At 42.8% G+C, this 17730-nt stretch overlaps 1 protein-coding gene across 1 annotated transcript in view; it reads left to right on the top strand.

Moving 5' to 3' along the window:
• Positions 1-17730, top strand: part of adamts9 (ADAM metallopeptidase with thrombospondin type 1 motif, 9) — a 42611-nt gene that overhangs the window by 14536 nt on the left and 10345 nt on the right. The window contains exons 13-23 of the mRNA XM_014133425.3: positions 161-342; positions 630-766; positions 1378-1495; positions 3027-3122; positions 7984-8150; positions 8267-8396; positions 13289-13415; positions 13540-13750; positions 13837-14004; positions 14763-14927; positions 16409-16528. Of these exons, the coding sequence (XP_013988900.1) occupies positions 161-342; positions 630-766; positions 1378-1495; positions 3027-3122; positions 7984-8150; positions 8267-8396; positions 13289-13415; positions 13540-13750; positions 13837-14004; positions 14763-14927; positions 16409-16528 (1621 nt within the window). The remainder of the gene's footprint in view (positions 1-160; positions 343-629; positions 767-1377; positions 1496-3026; positions 3123-7983; positions 8151-8266; positions 8397-13288; positions 13416-13539; positions 13751-13836; positions 14005-14762; positions 14928-16408; positions 16529-17730) is intronic.

Genomic DNA, 17730 nt, shown 5'->3' with positions numbered 1-17730 from the left:
AAGCACAGCCTTTGTAGTCATGCACATCTACTGGACTGTGTCTCCCTTGGAGCTGCCGTGGTCAATGTACCATACCATCAAGCCTCCTTAAATGAATTCTTTCCATATCAATCCGAAAGTACAAGATTTGACTATGTATTTATTTACCACCTTTATCCAGGCCCAAGAACGGGGGGAAGTACTGTGTGGGGCGCAGGATGAAGTTCCGCTCATGTAACTCAGAGCCCTGCTCCAAGCAGAAGAGAGACTTCAGAGAGGAGCAGTGTGCGGCCTTTGATGGCCGGCACTTCAACATCAACGGTCTACCTCCTAATGTGCGCTGGGTACCCAAGTACAGCGGAAGTAAGAACATCTTCTCTCTCTTGACACCTGGTTTTTGCATCTTTCTAACACATAGAAAAATCTCTATATGTACTGGACTGTTTAGACCTTTAGAAATGGTGCTGTAAGTAAACTAAGGCTTCCTGTAGATGTGCTCAAAGCACTCTGTGTGCTCTGTGAATCAATGTGATCCAGATTGAGGACGCTAAGTAAACTTGTTAGAGCATCCATATGGTTGAATTCATTAGCCCCTTTAATGTGGTCAGTGGACTGTTTTCACCATTCCCCTTTCCTCTCCTGTCCTGTAGTTCAGATGAAGGATCGCTGTAAGCTGTTCTGCAGGGTGGCTGGCAGCACCGCCTACTATCAGCTCAGGGATCGGGTCATCGACGGCACGCCATGTGGCCCCGACACCAACGACATCTGTGTGCAGGGCCTGTGCAGGGTGAGACTGACACACAGCCTTTAACAGCTTCAGTCTGACAGCTAACTTAATATATCATTCATAACAGTAATAAGATAATAATGACATTGTTTTAAAATGAGAAGAATATTGATCACAGAGGTCCCTATTAGAGGGAACTTGAACTAAACCCAACTATATCAGAATAGAGTTTCACTTTGGTGCTGTTTACGATAGAGAATTCCTGTCAGATGTGGTACAGTGATATGGACTTAACACACTTAACCGGGTTAGGTTCTGTGTATTAGGCAACTATTTTCTTAGGTCATATGGTTTTTATCCCTGCAGGCTAGCAGAGTGTTGCAGAGTACAGTACAGGATTTCATTAGAATGCCACTACTTTAGTTACATTATCTCACAAATACTAAAATCCTAGCTGCATCAATGTGTATCAATGAGAATCTGCCAAGCAGATGACTTTTATGTTGTAGCACAAGTTGGATATTTATCCTTTCATGTCCTATACCCCCCTTTCCCTCCCTCTCATCATCTGCCTTCTCCTCTTCTTCCTCCTCCACTTCCTTCTCCTCTTCCTCCTCGACTTCCTTTTCCTCATTAACCACCTCTCCATTCTCCTTCTCATACCTGTGCAGCAAGCGGGATGTGACCATGTGTTGAATTCCAAGGCGAGGAGAGATAAGTGTGGTGTGTGTGGCGGTGACAACTCCTCGTGCAAGACCGTGGCAGGCACCTTCAACATGGTGCGCTACGGTGAGCCTAGGGCCAGTCGTGGTGTTCAAACTATGTATCATCACAATGACTGAAAAGGGTCACTGAAAGCTTTTCATTAGCCCATTATACACTACTGTTCAAAAGTTTGGGGTCACTTAGAAATGTCCTTGTTTTTGAAAGAAAAGCACATTTTTGTCCATTAAAATAACATCAAATTGATCAGAAATACAGCTGATAATGGGCCTCTGTACGCCTCTGTAGATATTCCATTAAAAATCAGCCATTTCCAGCTACAATAGTCATTTACAACATTAGACATAGTTAATGTTGTAAATGACTATTGTAGCTGGAAATGGCTGATTTTTTATGGTATATCTACAGAGGCATACAGAGGCCCATTATCAGCTGTATTTCTGATCAATTTGATGTTATTATAATGGACAAAAATGTGATTTTCTTTCAAAAACACATTTCTAAGTGACCCCAAACTTTTTATCAGCAACCATCACTCCCGTGTTCCAATGGCACGTTGTGTTAGCTAATCCAAGTTTAATACTTTAAAAGGCTAATTGATCATCAGATCATTAATTGATCATTATGTTAGCACAGCTGAAAACTGTAGTCGTGCCCCGGGGCCTCCCACACCTCTTTCTATTCTGGTTAGAGCCAGTTTGCGCTGTTCTGTGAAGGGAGTAGTACACAGCATTGAACAAGATCTTCAGTTTCTTGGCAATTTCTCGCATGGAATAGCCTTCATTTCTCAGAACAAGAATAGACTGATGAGTTTCAGAAGAAAGTGCTTTGTTTCAGGCCATTTTGAGCCTGTAATCTAACCCACAAATGCTGATGCTCCAGATACTCAACTAGTCTAAAGAAGGCCAGTTTTATTGCTTCTTTAATCAGAACAACAGTTTTCAGCTGTGCTAACATAATTGCAAAAGGGTTTTCTAATGATCAATTAGCCTTTTAAAATGATAAACTTGGATTAGCTAACACAACGTGCCATTGGAACACAGGAGTGATGGTTGCTGATAATGGGCCACTGTATGCCTGTGTAGATATTCCATAAAAAAGCTACATTAGTCATTTACAACATTAACATTGTCTACACTGTATTTCTGATCAATTCTATGTTATTTAAATGGACAAAAAATTTGCTTTTCTTTCAAAAACAAGGACATTTCTAAGTGACCCCAAACTTTTGAACAGTAATGTACACTTAAGCAATAAGGCCTGAGGAGGTGTGGTATATGGCCAATATACCACGGCTAAGGGCTGTTCCCATGCACGACGCAATGCAGAGTGCCTGGATACAGCCCTTAGCCATGGTATATTGGTCATATATCACAAACCTCTGACGTGCCTTATTGCTATTATAACTGGTTAGCAACGTAGAGCAACGTAGAGCAGTAAAAATAAATGTTTTGTCATACCCGTGGTATACGATCTGATATACCATGGCTGTCAGCCAATCAGCATTCAGGGCTCGAACCACCCAGCTTATAATGACCACTAACTTAGTCATGTCCACTCAGAGACGTTGAGTTCTCTTCTGCTTGTTGTGCTGCAGGATACAACGAAGTGGTGAGAATACCCAGTGGTGCTACAAATATTGATGTTCGTCAACACAGCTACTCAGGGAAACCAGAAGACGATAACTACCTCGGTAAGACTCAGACTCACTATCAAAACACTATTTTAGGGTCTTGTTGGCTGTTGGATTTAAACATGTTGTCACGCCCTGACCATAGAGAGCCCTTGGTTTTCTATGGTGTTGTAGGTCAGGGCGTGATTAGGGGGTGTTCTAGTCTTTTCATTTCTATGTTGGTGCTCTCGGTATGGTTCCCAATTAGAGGCAGCTGATGTTCATTGTCTCTGATTGGGGATCTTACTTAAGTTATCCATTGTTCCCACCTGGGTTGTGGGATATTGTTTTGTGTATGTGTATGTAGCACCACTACTTTCACGTTTCGTTGTTGGTTTATTGTTTTGTAGAAGTTTCACTGTTTATTACAAGATGTGGAACTCTAATCACGCTGCGCCTTGGTCCGTCCATTCAAACGAACGTGACACATGTCTACCTTTCAGAGGTGTCGAAAGGTTTAGTATTCTCTTCTTGAGCAGATATGAGATGGTTCAATGGCGCCAGAAGGGATGGCTGCCGTTTTACGGGATCCTAAACAATTGTGCTATTTTGTGTGTTTTTTCACGTTGTTTGTAAGTTATTTTGTACATGATGTTTTTGCCACTGTCTCTTATGACAGAAAGATATTCTGGTTATCAGAACAGCAATTACTCACATCGAACTGGACAAAGATTCTTTCTTTACTGAGAAAGATGGGAAAGATCCAGGTGCCTTGTGAGAATTCGCCAGCGAGTGGGTAACCCACCTCTACCATCCGTCCTATTGGCCAGCATGCAATCATTGGAGCATAAACTGGATAAACTGGATGAGGTCCGTTCGAGGCTATCCTACCAATGGGACATTAAAAACTGTAATATCTTATGTTTCACCGAGTCGTGGCTGAGCGACGACATGGATAATATACAGTTGGCTGGGTTTTCCATGCATCGGCAAGACAGAACAGCTACCTCCGGTAAGACAAGGGGTGGTGGTCTGTGTCCATTTGTCAATAACAGCTGGTGCGCAAAATCTAATATTAAAGAAGTCTCAAGGTTTTGCTCGCCTGAGGTAGATTACCGCATGATAAGCTGAAGACCACAATATTTCCCTAGATAATTTGTATCTATATTTTTCATAGCTGTCTATATACCACCACAAACCGATCCTGGCACTAAGACCACACTTAACGAGCTGTTGTCACAGGCGTCAAAATGAGTAGACCAAGGTGCAGCGTGGAATATGTTCATTTTGTCGTTTAATGCAAAAATGAACACTTTACAAATTAAACAAAAATGACAGCCGACAGTTCTGTCAGGTACTTACAACTAAACAGAAAGCAACTACCCACAAAACCCAAAGGAAAAAAAGGCTGCCTAAGTATGGTTCCTAATCAGAGACAACGATAGACAGCTGCCTCTGGTTAGGAACCATACTCGGCCCAACATAAAGAAATACAAAAACATAGAATGTCCACCCCACACCCTGACCTAACCACATAGAGAAACAAACCCTCTCTCTCAGGTCAGGGCGTGACAGCTGTATAAGGCCATTAGCAAACAAGAAAATGGTCATCCAGAGGCGGCACTCCTAGCGGCCGGAGACTTTAATGCAGGAAAACTTAAATCTGTTTTACCTAATTTCTACCAGCATGTTCAACCAGAGGGGAAAAAAGATCACTATTTTTACTTCTCACACAGAGACGCGTTCAAGCAAAAACTCAGAATTACCAGTGACTCGCTCAATACGGGAGTGGTCAGATGATGCAGATGCTAAGCTAGAGGACAGCTTTCCTAGCACAGACTGGAATATGTTCCGGGATTCATTTGATGGTATTGAAGAGTATACCACATCAGTCATCAGCTTCATCAATATGTGCATCAATGACGTCGTCCCCACCGTACGTACATACCCCAACCAGAAGCCATGGATTACAGGCAACATCCGCACTGAGCTAAAGGGTAGAGCTGCCTCTTTCAAGGAGCGGGACTCTAACCCGGACACTTATAAGTAATCCCGCTTTGCCCTCTGACGAACCATCAAACAGGCAAAGAGTCAATACAGGACTAAGTTTGAATCCTACTACACCGGCAGGGCTTCCGAACTATTACGGACTACAAAGGGAAGCCCAGCCGCGAGCTGCCCAGTGACATGAGCCTACCAGACGAGCTAAATTACTTCTATGCACGCTTCGAGGCAAGCAACACTGAAGCATGCATGAGAGGACTAGTTGTTGCGGACGACTGTGTGATCACGCTCTCTGTAGCCCATGTGCGTAATACCTTTAAACAGATCAACATTCACAAGGCCGCAGGGCCAGACGGATTACCAGGACATGTACTGCGAGCATGCGCTGACCAACTAGCAAGTGTCTTCACTGATATTTTCAACCTCTCCCTGACCGAGTTTGTAATACCAACATGTCTTAAGCAGTCCACCATAGTGTCTGTGCCCAAGAACACTAAGGTAACTTGCCTTAATGACTACTGACCTGTAGCACTCACGTCTGTAGCCATGAAGTGCTTTGAAAGACTGGGCATGGCTCACATCAACACCATCATCCCAGAAACCCCACTCCAATTCACTTACCGCCCCGAACAGATCCACAGATGACGCCTACATCAGAATGCTGTTCATTGACTACAGCTCAGCGTTCAACACCATAGTGCCCTCAAAGCTCATCACTAAGCTAAGTACCCTGGGACTAAACACCTCCCTCTACAACTGGATCCTGGAATTCCTGACGGGCCGCGCCCAGGGGGTAAGGGTAGGCAACAACACATCTGACACGCTGATCCTCAACACGTGGGCCGCTCAGGGGCTCAGTCCCCTCCTTTACTCCCTGTTAACCTACGACTGCATGGCCAAGCACTACTCCAACACTACCATTAAGTTTGCAGACGACACAACGGTGGTAGGCCTTATCACCGACAATGATGAGACAGCCTATAGGGAGGAGAAGGTCAGAGACCTGGCAGTATGGTGCCAGGACAACAACCTCTCCCTCAACGTGAGAAAGATAAATGAGATGATTGTGGATTACAGAAAAAGGAGGGCTGAGCACGCCCCATTTACATCGACGGGGCTGTAGTGGAGCAGGTTGAGAGCTTCAAGATTTTTGGTGTCCACATCACCAACAAACTATCATGGTCCAAACACACCAAGAGAGTATTGAAGCAGGCATGACAATGCCTATTCTCCCTCAGCAGACTGAAAAGATTTGGCATGGGTCCTCAGATCCTCAAAAGGTTCTAAAGATGCACAATCGAGAGCATCCTGACCGGTTGCATCACCGCCTGGTATGGCAACTGTTCGGCCTCCTTCCGCAAGGTGCTACAGAGGGTAGTGCATATGGCCAAGTACATTAATGGGGCCAAGCTTCCTGCGATCCAGGACCTCTATACCAGGCGGTGTCAGAGGAAGGCCCAAAAAATTGTCAAATAGTCCAGCCACCCTAGTCATAGACTGTTCTCTCTGCTACTGCACGGCAAGCTGTACCGGAGCGCCAAGTCTAGGTCCAAAAGGCACCTTAACTGCTTCTATCCCCAAGCCACAAGACTGCTGAACAGTTAATCAAATGGCTGCCCGGACTATTTGCATTGACTTCCTGTTTTTTTACACTGCTGCTACTCACTCTGTATGATCTATGCATAGTCACTTTACCCCTACCTACATGTACATATTACCTCAATTACCTCGACTAACCTGTACCCCCGCACATTGACTCGGTACCACCCCTGTATATGGTTGTTATTTTATTGTGTTAGTTTCTTTTTACTTCAGTTTATTTAGTTAATATTTTCTTAATAATACATTGTTGTTTAAGGGCTTGTAAGTAAGCATTTCATGGTAAGGTTGTAATTAGCGCATGTGACAAATAAAATAGATTTTATTTGATTAGATTTATGGTTGGTGGTTCTACTGTACAGTAGTGTTCTGCATGTCTTCAGCTGAGAGCTTTGAAGGGCCCATTGAACCTGGCCTGTACGAGAGTTTAGGGCCCACGTGCTAACGCGTTAATGATCCAGAACTCATATAGCCCTCTGTGGGCCATTTCATTCTCTCTGTGCTACTCGTAAAGGTCACTATGCCTGTGTTTCTTTGTGTGCGTGCTTGTTTGTGTGTGTGTGCGTACGTGCATGTGTGACTGTCTGGGGCCTTCTCTCTGTGCTACTCGTAAAGGTCACTATGTTTGTGTTTCTTTGTGTGTGTGTTTGTGTGCGTGTGTGTGACTGTCTCTGCGGTTGAGCTGGGGCCTGAGGAGGAACAGGGGGTAAGAGGGCTTGCGGGAAGTGGGCCGGTCTCTGCGGCCACATAACTATGATGTGTGAAATGGCGAGGAAAGTAACTCAGGAAATTAGCTCCATAATCGCATTAGTGTGAATGTGTGCAGCAGACAAACTGATGAACAGAACAGGAGGAATGAGATTCCTCCAGGAGGAATGCAGGATTATTTTACCCCAATTAGGTTTATCTGTTCTCTGTTGCAGGCCTTGTTGTAAATGAAAACATCAGCTGTTTTGAGGCTCTTTTTTTATCACTGAGTTAAGTGAGAGTTTGTTTACAGTTGACCGACTCTCAGTGTAGCCAACTCTACAGTATGTCCATGTAAACACTCAGCCAACTCTACAGTATGTCCATGTAAACACTCAGCCAACTCTACAGTATGTCCATGTAAACACTCAGCCAACTCTACAGTATGTCCATGTAAACACTCAGCCAACTCTACAGTATGTCCATGTAAACAGTCTGTTTGATTTCCTCAACAAAAGGAAAAATGACTTTAGAGTAGCTGAGCTCATCAAAGACACGTGTGTTTTCTCACCCTGTCCCATACTGTACTTTCAGACTCCTATGCCATCCTTTTTATTCATGCCAGTGTCATCTCCTCTCTCTTTATGTGCAGCTGTTTCAAACATCAGAGGGGAGTATCTGCTCAATGGAGAGTTTGTGGTTAGCATGTTTAAAAGGGAAATCAAACTGGGCAACACCATCATCGAGTACAGCGGATCTGACCACATCATTGAGAGAATCAATTGCACTGACCGCATCGAAGAGGAGATCATTGTCCAGGTAACAATTCCTTACCTGACTGTTGAGAAGGTGACACAGTAAAATGGTTATGATGCAAATGGAACAGAGGAACTGTACCTATTGTTCTATTCCTCTGCCCCCCTCTCACTCCGCAGGTGCTTTCTGTAGGTAACTTGTACAACCCAGACGTCCGGTACTCCTATAACATCCCCATCGAGGATAAACCCCAGCAGTTCATCTGGGACGCCTACGGGCCCTGGCAGGAGTGTAGCAGGCCCTGCCAAGGTGAGGGCTGGGGGAGGGATGTGAAGGGAACGGAGGAGAGGGGGTGTAGGGGTTATGGGGGTAAAGAGAAGATAGTGGAGGAGTGTGGGAAAGGAGGTGTGGTTGAGGTGAAAGGTCGGGGGAGAGAGGAGTTGAGGCTGTATGTGGTTGTATCTGACCACCATGAAGTCCTCTTGTCTATAGTCGCCAACACGAAAAAAGCTCCTGCAACCAAGGGTTTTATAGAAAGTTGAAAAGTAGACATTTCTTTTTAAATTGTATAGAATAGTGGACTCTACGTTCTTGTCAGGGTGTGTGAAGCATCAGGAGTCAGATGGAATTCAGGTGCAAAATTGTGATATTTATTAACAGGTGCAGAAGGTGAGCTGGATCTATGACAAGATGTTGACAGACTCTGACTTATACAGATACACTAAATGGCCAATATACTGAAGCTTCAATTAGCTTCTAAGACAGAGCACCTTTAAACTAGGCAGAGCTCCTATAACTTTGACAAAGCATCAATGATTGCACACAGCTGAGTTTAGTAGGCCTAGACTAGAGCATTGGATAACATGTCACTCCATGTCACTCCAGCCTATGCTCTCCTGAAAATGGGCACCTGAAGCCCAACCTGTAACACTGAGATAATACAAAATGCACCTAAACAGGTATTTCATCAATTATTATTAGCCTAATAATTCCCTTTACAATCAATACTTCTCAATAGTTGTCTTATCAATGTAGATAGGCTATTATTAGGAAAACACCCCTCGACATAAAAGATTTGGAGAATCATAATTGTGTTTCCTTGATTCCTCCGGTGCTCTCTCCCCGCCGCCTCCTCAAAACACATTGGATGAGGAGTTCAGAGGAATCAAGGAAATGCTATTGAGATTCTCCCATTGTAATTACTTGGCGCATGTGAGCGGCCGGCGCGCTCTCTCCAAATCAGTAAGCAACCTGCGGTGGTGAGTACAGCTCAGGGATACAAATGGAACTTAACTTCTTAATAAACAATGTTAAACATTTCTACTCGCGTGTATAGTTGCAAAGCTAGCTGTAATTTACCAAGGTTATCGGAATCTTCAGTAAGATTCTTTGGTAATTTATGCTTGAATAACTTATATATACTCATGAACAATATGGAAATAGATATAATAAATGGTTACCGTATTCATTTATTATATCTATTTCCATATTGTTCATGAGTTTCTAGTAGATAGAACATTTGGTTTAAGAGAAAATAGCCTAATTAATGAAAATAGCATCTGATCAATAATGTCATTATTTTCAATTAACAGCAACTCTTCAACTAGTGACTTTTTTCACAACTACCACCAGGTTGACGACAAAACAATTACATATTGACATAATAATTTTTTTTAAATATAAAGAACGTTTCATGCTCAACTAAGTTTATGGTTTATATTTAGGATAATGATTACAGCTTTCTCCTATTAAATCATCCTTTTAAATGATGTCATATATTTTACATTAAGCATCTCCAATCCAAAGTTAAATCTAGAACCGGCTATTTCACAACAAAGCCTCCTTTACTCATGCTGCCAAACATACCCTCGTAAAATTGACTATCCTACCGATCTTTGACTTCGGCGATGTCATTTACAAAATAGCCTCCAACACTCTACTCAGCAAATTGGATGCAGTCTATCACAGTGCCATCCGTTTTGTCACCAAAGCCCCATATACTACCCACCACTGCGACCTGTATGCTCTTGTTGGCTGGTCCTCGCTACATATTTGTTGCCAAACCCACTGGCTCCAGGTCATCTATAAGTCTTTGCTAGGTAAAGCCCTGTCTTATCTCAGCTCACTGATCACCATAGCAACACTCACACGTAGCACGCGCTCCAGCAGGTATATTTCACTGGTCATCCCCAAAGCCAACACTTCCTTTGGCCGCCTTTCCTTCCAGTTCTCTGCTGCCAATGACTGGAATGAATTGCAAAAATCACTGAAGTTGGAGCATTATATCTCCCTCACTCACTTTAAGCGTCAGCTGTCAGAGCAGTTTACCGATCACTGCAGCTGTAAACAGCCCATCTGTAAATAGCCCATCTAACCAACTACCTACCTCATCCCCATATTTGTTTTAGTTTTTCTGCTCTTTTGCACACCAGTATTTCTACTTGCACATCCTCATCTGCACATATATCACTCCAGTGTAAATTGCTAAATTGTAATTAATTCGCCACTATTGGCCTATTTATTGCCTTACCTCCTTACTTAATTTGCACACACTGTTTACAGATTTTTCTATTGTGTTATTGACTGCACGTTTGTTTATCCAATGTGTAACTCTGTGTTGTTGTTTTTGTCGCACTGCTTTGCTTTATCTTGGCCAGGTCGCAGTTGTAAATGAGAACTTGTTCTCAACTGGTCTACCTGGTTAAGTAATTGTGTATATATATATATTTTATGTGATAAGGCCACACAGAGGGCCAGAGATTTTTACAGACACTTCTGATAATCTGAAGTACCCAAAAGGGCCACTAGATGTATTGTGATCGATTACATAAAATCCTTGAAAGATACCAAAATTCTGGTAGTTTACTGGTAAACTTAGAAAGTTTTAGTAATATACCCTCCCTTTGCAACCCTATTAGCTTGTGACCTTTTCTATAACAACGGTGTGACATCTTTAGCGATAGGAATTTGCTTGAAAACGTTAGCAACACCTACAACCATTAGCAAACATTTACAATCTGAGTTTGGCACTAAAATAGCCAAGTACCTTAACTCCTCCACAGAGTTGAGCGCAGACTTTCCCATTCATAGATGTTAACTACTCTAATTATCACAGAGTCGCCTCTGTCTTCCGTCTGTTTTCTGTAAACAAGCGCTGTAACATGGAAATATGGCCGTGTGGGAACACTAACCTTATAAACATGTGTAGTAGTTTAACCTTTTTTTTGTATTATTATTTCTTGCTGATATGAATTATACGTTCCTTATGTTTTCAAAACCGTACCACAAGCAATGCGTTTTAACTCTCCCTTCCAAAAAATTATGCAGGAATCCTGCAGGATATATATCCATTTTCCTGTAGGACAACCTGCTGGATCCCTACCTCATCCTTCAGAAAATTTAACTAGTAGACAACTGGGACTAATGGAGTTGCAAATGAGACAAAGAAACAGATGAATTAGTAAATGTATTGTTTTCTCATGCACTGACCAACTCTGTGGTGTGGTGGCCTTTTGCTAAACTGTTAGATATACAAGGCAAATAATTATAGTGTGTGTGTTTTCTGTGCTCCCTGTAGTCTAAGCTGTAAGGGAAAAGAAGAGAACTCACATGGTGGAGGTGGGGAAACAATCCAAGCAAGCTACAAGTAAAACAGAGAGAAAGTGATGTTAAAATTATTCATTTTTATTTAAATCAAACTGTTTGTTTATTCAATTGTGACCTTATTATTTCAGTGAAAATAATGTGATATTTCATAGATAAACAATGTTTTAAACCCCTCTTTACTATTTAAATGCAATCACGTCCTTATTTATGACAGGTCATGATCGGTCATGTGACTTGGTTACTGTCTTCAAATGCTTGCCAAGGAACCATTAGCCTAGTCATTCAAAATTAGAATCTATCACCATCCGTTTCAAAACACTTAAAAGTTATAGCCTATCTTGCGACAACAGTACTAAAGTATCAAATCTCATTTGTCACTTTCCATGGAAACAAAAGTTTAAAATGTTTTTTTTTGTCAAAGCTAGCTAGCTAGCAGCCAGTGGTAGAGAACATGTTAGCTAAGCTAGCTAACTTATTTATACAAAATGTTATACAAACACAACACATTAAAAACTAACTATGCCACCCCCTAACATGTTCATATAAACATTTGTTGTAGTTTTAGTATGTTTCTCTGACCCCTTACCTGTCAACATTTGTTTTAATATTAGCAGTACTTGAATTAGCTAAACTGACTGGCAGCCATTTCCTCAACTTCCAACTATCAACTGTTGCTATGGTGACCAATATGTCACATAACTGTTCATCTTCTTGTTGTAAATTGTAAAGGAGAGTTAAAAATACATATTTTTGGAATAGAAAACTAGCTGGCTATATACATCTGCACCATGTCCACATACATTTTATCTCCTCCTTCAGCAGTTTGCCATATCCTGCAGGAATATCAAAATCCTGCAGGTTTTGGTCCTGCAGGATACCTGCAGGAATGTACTACATGATTCCTGTAGGACACCTGCACAATTACTTCACAAAGGGTCAAATTCCTGCAGGATTCCTGTATAACTGTTTTTGTAAGGGTTAGGAGCAAGCGTCGGGGCTCTTAACAAACCCCCCCAGCAAGACGATACAATCGTCAATAGGCGCTAAAGGTAGTTAGCGTCTATGAATTGGCTAGGAGTTGAAGTACTTGGCCAGTGCTAAAAAGGACAAAGATTTTACATGTAAATATGCAATGGAGTGAAATGTCGACGTCACAGGCGCTCTTCAGTGGCAAAGTCACAAATAGCTAAAGAGAATAAGGGCTGAAGATGTAGTGTCTTTCTTCACTAACACATTTCTATTTATCCATGTAGATTTACTGGCAGTTTTACTGATTTACTGCTCTTAATCTTTGGTTATAAAAATTGAGAACAGAAGGTATAGGTGGAAGATCCAGCTTTAAGAGCAAGGTTTCTGGGAACGCTTTTTGAAATAAGAACGATTTTACAATGATTTAAACCATGGACGTCAAACCTGTCTCTTCGAGGAACACACTCCTGCTGGTTTTCATTCTTGCCTTTTGACAAGTGTCTGATTTAGACTCCAAAGAATCCAAGCGTGCATGGACTTTCTAGCCAATCGATTCAATCCCAGGGAGAAACCAAAAGCAGCAGGACCATGACCAAGGAACTAAACCTTCTCTCACACTCCATCAGGAGAGCGTAAGAGGAAGATCCTGTGTAGTAGAGAGTCGGACCGTGTGGTGGTCTCAGACCAGAGGTGCCATGGGGCTGCCAGACCAGCCATGGTCACAGAACCCTGCAATGCAGACTGTGAAATCAGGTACTGCCTAAACCACTCTCCATCTGTCCATATCACAGATTCTTCATCACTGTCAGTCTTTATATATGCGATCTGTATGTTTCCTGTCAGCGTCTCTCACCTATGACCTTTCCTGTCTGTGCAGGTGGCATGTAGCGCGGAAGAGTGAGTGTACAGTCCCATGTGGAGTGGGATATCGTACACTGGAGATCTACTGCGCCAAACTCAGCCGTACCGATGGAAAGACCCAGAAGGTGGACGAGCGTTACTGCAGCAGTCAACGTAAACCTGAGGACAAGGAGAGTTGCCATGGAGACTGTAACCCGGCCGGTTGGGAGTACTCCTCTTGGTCAGAGGTGAGACCACCTGTTTTTGGGTGGGCTAAGAAAAAGAGAAGGCAAAACAGAAAGACAAAGGTTTAATACGTGTGCGTGTGTTTCAGTGCTCCAAAAGCTGTGGCGGAGGGTCCCGGCGTCGTGCAGCCGTGTGTGGGAAGTCCTCTGAGGCAGAAAGTGATGAGAGTAAGTGCAGCCAGAGAGACAAGCTGACCACCGCCCAGAACTGCAATGAGTTCCTGTGTCCTGCGTGGAAGACTGGAGACTGGTCTGAGGTCAGTTCCATGGAGAATGTTTGGACTACGCTTTGGAAATGTTGATTATCACTTGAAATTAATTGATGAATTGATGAATTTAGAACCCAGATGGCCTTTTTATGCTACGTCTAGTTTGTTGTTAAAGATGTAAAAATTACAGAGCGCCTGTGAAGTGGGTCAAAGATCAAATCCAAATGTTGATAGTTAGTGTCCTTGTTATATCTCGTCATGTACAGTGCAGTATGTGGTGCAATAACTAGTTTTATTGCATAGTTTTCACATTCTGTCCAAGCAGCTCAAAAGGCTATGTGTCACATTCCACAAATGTTTTATATTATAAACCAGGTAGTTTGAGTCCTGGATGCTGATTGGCTGAAAGCTGTGGTACAGTATATCAGACAATATACCATGGGTATGACGCAAAATGACTTGTTTACTGTTCTAATTACATTGGTAACCAGTTTATAATAGCAATAAGGCACCTCTTGTGGTATAAGGCCAATATACCACGGCTAAAGGCTGTACCCAGGCACTCAGCGTTGCGTCGTGATTAATAACAGCCTTTAGCCGTGGTATATTGGCCATATACTACACACCTCGGCCTTGCTTAAATATCCCAAACAAACACATACTGTACACACATAGTAACCTACTGTACATGTCAAAGCTACTGTTAATTGCACACACACTGTTGTCCTCATTCTGAGCGTACTTTCCAGAGGCTTTATGCTATGTGTCCCCATGTTTCTCATTCTGCCTGTTGACTGTTGTTGCAGTGCCCGGTGACGTGTGGGAAAGGGTACAAGCACCGGCAGACATGGTGCCAGTTTGCGGAGGACCGACGGGACGACCGCTTCTGTGACTCTGCGTCCAAGCCTGAGTCGGTCCAGACATGTCAGCAGCAGGACTGTGCCTCGTGGCAGGTCGGACCTTGGGGCCAGGTGAGGCACACCTGTTGACAAACCGTACAGTGACATGTGTATGAGAGTGGTGATGATTATGTATTTGTATTTATTATGGATCCCCCTTGGCAGCAGCTACTCTTCCTGGGGTCCAAAACATTAAGGCACATACATCACACATACAACAAAATATAAAACAGTACATCATTTAACATTATTGCACCATTACATATCTACAATACAAATGGTACAATACCACCATACAACAATATTACAATGTACGTGTGTGTAGAGTGCGTGTGCTCGTGTGTGTGTGCGTATGAGTGTGTCTGAACCTGTGTGTGTGTGTGTGTGTGTGTGTGTGTGTGTGTGTGTGTGTGTGTGTGTGTGTGTGTGTGTGTGTGTGTGTGTGTGTGTGTGTGTGTGTGTGTGTGTGTGTGTGTGTGTGTGTCTCTTCATAGTCCCCGCTGTTCCATAAGGTACATTTTTATCTGTTTTTTAAGTCCGATTCTACTGCTTGCATCAGTTACTTGATGTGGAATAGAGTTCCATGTAGTCATGGCTCTATGTAGTACTGTGCACCTCCCATAGTCTGTTCTGGACTTGGGGATTGTGAAGAGATCTCTGGTGGCATGTCTTGTGAACATATTGTGTTATTCCAAATGTGTCCAACTGTTTAAAATATTAGAATATGACCCAATGGATCACCTATTTATACTACTGTATATTCCATAATAAGCCCATTTTGCTTCAGAGTTTTAGCTATGTGGAATGCTATACTATGCTTTCTCCAGATGTAGAGCATTGACAGAAGAAAGATAATCTAAGCCACTCATTTAGTCTATCCCCCATTCACATACCAAAATAAGCACACAAAATCTGTGCACAATCGTTATGCTTGCTAAAGCATAATCAGTGTAGATCTCTGAGGATGAAAAACAGCTGCTTTGTAGCAATTCTTAGACTCTAGTCTAGAAAGGTATTGCAACATTTTGCAAATCAAAACTAGGCTCTTATAAATCAACTTGTGTGTTCAAACTGCCTATAAACCTACATGTGTGATGGAGATTAGGTGTTCCTATACCATGGAATTGGCCAAAACAGAAAATAAATTGTATAAAACTTCAGTTCCACACAATAAAATGACAGCTCCTCACAATAAAATTACAGCTCTTAATAAAGATTGTTTAAAGTTGCTGCCACACAAGTTTGACCTTGTTTCATTGGAGTCACTGAGGTAGAAAAGAGTGTGGTGTGTCTACCCACTGACTTGGATACAGTGGAAAAAAAGCAATGGAAAGTAGATGAATTACTCATGCATTATGGTAATGAAGCCTGTCATCTGCTGGCACTAGTCTGACCAGGCTCAAAGGGAGTGTACTTTTTCACCTTAGTTAGTCATTTTTGCAATGTTGGCTTTTTGTTGTCCCTCTCTGAATTACTCTTTGTCCCTTTTTTTAATCTTTCTCTCTCTTCCTTTATATCGCTCTTTTCTCTTGTTCTCTCTTTGGTGAACACAGTGCACTACCTCGTGTGGACCAGGCTACCAGATGCGAGCAGTGAAGTGCGTTGTGGGGTCATATGGGTCTGTCATGGACGACACTGAATGTAACGCGGCCACACGGCCCACTGACACTCAGGTAAGGACACAGTCCACTAAGACCCATCTCAACATCTCTATATGTTCCCCATCTCCTCTGCACAGATCTGGAGAATTAACATGGGATAAGTGAAAGCAGTTTTGTGGATGCTTTGGCTACAGCCCTTGTATACTACTCAGTTTTCATGTGACATTTGTGAGGATATAACTTGTAGTGAGGCCTACATGCAATTTTCTCAGTATTAGACCACTCAGGGCTTGATTTGTCAGACTCAGTAGAACACACAAACACCCTTATCCGTTCCTGACACACTACTTAAATGCTTAGTTGTGAGCTGACCATGTGACTTTCCCCTTCCCCTGCATTTGTAGAATGGTGTTACATTTTATAGTGAGGAAAGGGTTTTTTCCTGTGCAGGCTGCGACACAGGTACAGTCAATGACACACTGTGACCCAGTCCATTATCACCTTAACTCAATAAAGCCTTGTTGTCTAAAGGGGGGTCAGTGGGGGGCTGTGTCCGGCCGCGTTTACCCCCAGACGGAGACACATAGCTGGGATTGTCTCCCTCCAGCCGTCCGCCTCCTTACCAAGCATGAAGGAGCAGGAGAAAGGGGCCTTTCCACGGCAGGGGGCGCACGAAAGCTCCTGTCAGGGAGCAGGGGGGTTCTGGGGGTGGGTGATGGAGGGGGAGGGGGAACTGGCTCTAACCCCAGAAACCCAGCCATGGGGCAGGGCTGGTGATGGTGCAAAACATTCCTGGATTATTCTTGGAAACTGTCCTCACCTTGGTTATTATGTAAGTCACACCTACAGTCTGCCAGGGGTATCGTTTGTCTGTCAAGAGTCTTGTACTGTAGTGTAATAGTGTAGTTTCCCACCTTAATGTCGATATGTTAACAGTCCTGTACTGTAGTGTAATAGTGTAGTTTCCCACCTTAATGTCGATATGTTAACAGTATTGTACTGTAGTGTAATAGTGTAGTTTCCCACCTTAATGTCGATATGTTAACAGTCTTGTACTGTAGTGTAATAGTGTAGTTTCCCACCTTAATGTCGATATGTTAACAGTCTTGTACTGTAGTGTAATAGTGTAGTTTCCCACCTTAATGTCGATATGTTAACAGTCTTGTACTGTAGTGTAATAGTGTAGTTTCCCACCTTAATGTCGATATGTTAACAGTCTTGTACTGTAGTGTAATAGTGTAGTTTCCCACCTTAATGTCGATATGTTAACAGTC

This window comes from Salmo salar, chromosome 12 (assembly GCF_965601325.2).
Source record: "Salmo salar chromosome 12, fSalSal1, whole genome shotgun sequence".
Classification (NCBI taxonomy): domain Eukaryota; kingdom Metazoa; phylum Chordata; class Actinopteri; order Salmoniformes; family Salmonidae; genus Salmo; species Salmo salar.
Note: the sequence above shows the minus strand (reverse complement) of the source record. Positions and strands in the feature narration are given on the sequence as shown.